This window comes from Alexandromys fortis, unplaced genomic scaffold (genome assembly GCF_014885135.2).
Source record: "Alexandromys fortis isolate MF-2015 unplaced genomic scaffold, M_Fortis_MF-2015_v1.1 scaffold_585, whole genome shotgun sequence".
In the NCBI taxonomy this organism is placed as follows: domain Eukaryota; kingdom Metazoa; phylum Chordata; class Mammalia; order Rodentia; family Cricetidae; genus Alexandromys; species Alexandromys fortis.
This window is the reverse complement of record NW_026068449.1, coordinates 49781-51564: the sequence shown is the minus strand read 5'-3', so window position 1 is coordinate 51564 and position 1784 is coordinate 49781. Positions and strand designations below refer to the sequence as shown.

The 1784-nt window shown below is 46.4% G+C and overlaps 1 protein-coding gene across 1 annotated transcript; it reads right to left on the bottom strand.

Annotated features, from left to right (window-relative positions):
• Positions 1–1375: 1375 nt before the first annotated feature.
• LOC126495722 (60S ribosomal protein L37a-like) lies at positions 1376–1784 on the bottom strand. The gene has a single exon (XM_050133322.1). The coding sequence runs from the start codon at positions 1748–1750 to the stop codon at positions 1472–1474; it is 279 nt and encodes a 92-aa protein (XP_049989279.1). The 5' UTR covers positions 1751–1784; the 3' UTR covers positions 1376–1471.

The window sequence follows — 1784 nt, the reverse complement described above, 5'->3', positions numbered from 1 at the left end:
AATCTGGGACCTTCATGGGAGTAAACCTAAGCCAGGCCATGACCCCTGTTTGTCTGGGCGTGAGTCTAGGACCTCCAAGGAAATAGGTCTGAGCCAGGACCTCTGCCACTCTGGGAATGAATCTGGGACCTCTGAGAGAGTAAGCATAACCAGAGATCTCTGCAGGGCCAAGTGTGAGTCGTGGACATCAGAGGGAAAAAAGGCTGATCCAGGACTTCTGTTGCTCTGGGCATTGGTCTGGGACATCAAAGGGAATAGACAGGAAACTGAAACCTCTGTGGTTAGTCCACAATGCAGAGGACTGTAAAGTCCATGTTAGAGATATAGCCCTTTGTGTTTATAGGTTTCATGTACATGAAACATGATGATACTATAGAAAAATAGGACCACGGCAAGGTGCTCCAAGCAGGTGGAAAAGCATTTGCAGGGCCTGCTGGCTTAGAGCACCTTTAGGAAGGTGACCAGGATTGGCATGTCGGAAAGGCAAATTAGGTAATTGAGTAGAGGTAGCAGAACAATGGCATCCACAAGGACAAAGTCATTACTAACTGATGTGTCACCACAGGCCAGCTTCAGCACACCCAGGACCTTGCAGGTGAACTTTCTGAATACTTGGTGGTCATACAAAGACAGTCTCATAACAATGACTGTTTCTGTCAACAACCTGAAGAGATAGAGTACCCATAAGGCTCTTGGAGGCATCATAAAAACCTGTGACTCATGTGCACAGGTACCTGAGGTGCTGACGAATAGCAAGGTAGTGATCACAGGCCGTGATGACAAGCAGCAGGCATTCTGTGGAGCCTGTGGAATGTCTCAGATGCATCTGAATGTCACAGCCATTAGAGAAGATGGTCTTCTGGGATGACAGTAGGTGGAACAGCATGAGAGGCACCAAAGTAGATGTGTAGCAGATTTTCTAAATGGAAATATTACTCAGAAAGTGTATATGGGTGTGTGTAGGCAGGGATCCAACATGCACACAGCCATGAAGGCAGTGTTCCGAGCAGAGTCACCAGGTACATAACTGAGCACAGAGGAAAGAATAGGTCTTCTAGGGACGAGTAGTCAGAAAATTCCTTCAAGATGAATGCAGAGACTTTTGCCCTGATTCTGGGCTACATAATGCAGAGTTATGCCTGGATACACAGTAGAGTGGAAGGACAGAGGATGCAGTGTATTGAGAACACAAAAATTTTTAAGGTCTTTTCCAACATGGATACACATTCTGTGACTTGGGGACAGTCTCCTCATCTTCTGTACATTACATCACATCCATGTGAATAGTGAGGTTAATATCCCTAAGAGGGTATTTAAGGAAGTATGAATAAGCAGAATCACAGAGAGCCAAAGCTGAATGAGAAATAAAGGTGTTTACTGTAGGACTTCTTTTTTTATGTAAATTAACCCATTTATTTGTTGGTTGTGCACTACTGTAGTTAGTAGGCTTGGGTATCAAATGGTAGCACTTTTACTGGTCTTTCAGTTCCTTCAGTCTTCTGATGGCAGACTTCACTGTGACGGCAGAAGTCGTGTTGTAGGTCCAGGCCCCGCCAGCCACTGTCTTCATGCAGGAGCCATAGTGCCCGATGCCAACGGCTCGTCTCTTCATCTTGGTCTTGCCACAGAAGGAGCACGTGTACTTGGCGTGCTGGCTGATTTCAATTTTCTTCACCATTTTCCGGAGGGAGGCACCATAGCGGGTCCCGTATTTCCCAACGATCCCGACCTTCTTGGTGCATTTAGCCATGTCGCCGGAACTTAAACCAAGCACCACTGTAGGA

Bases quoted from the DNA above. Each gene is read 5' to 3' on its own strand.
- LOC126495722 (XM_050133322.1), bottom strand. From the start codon at position 1,750: ATGGCTAAATGCACCAAGAAGGTCGGGATCGTTGGGAAATACGGGACC.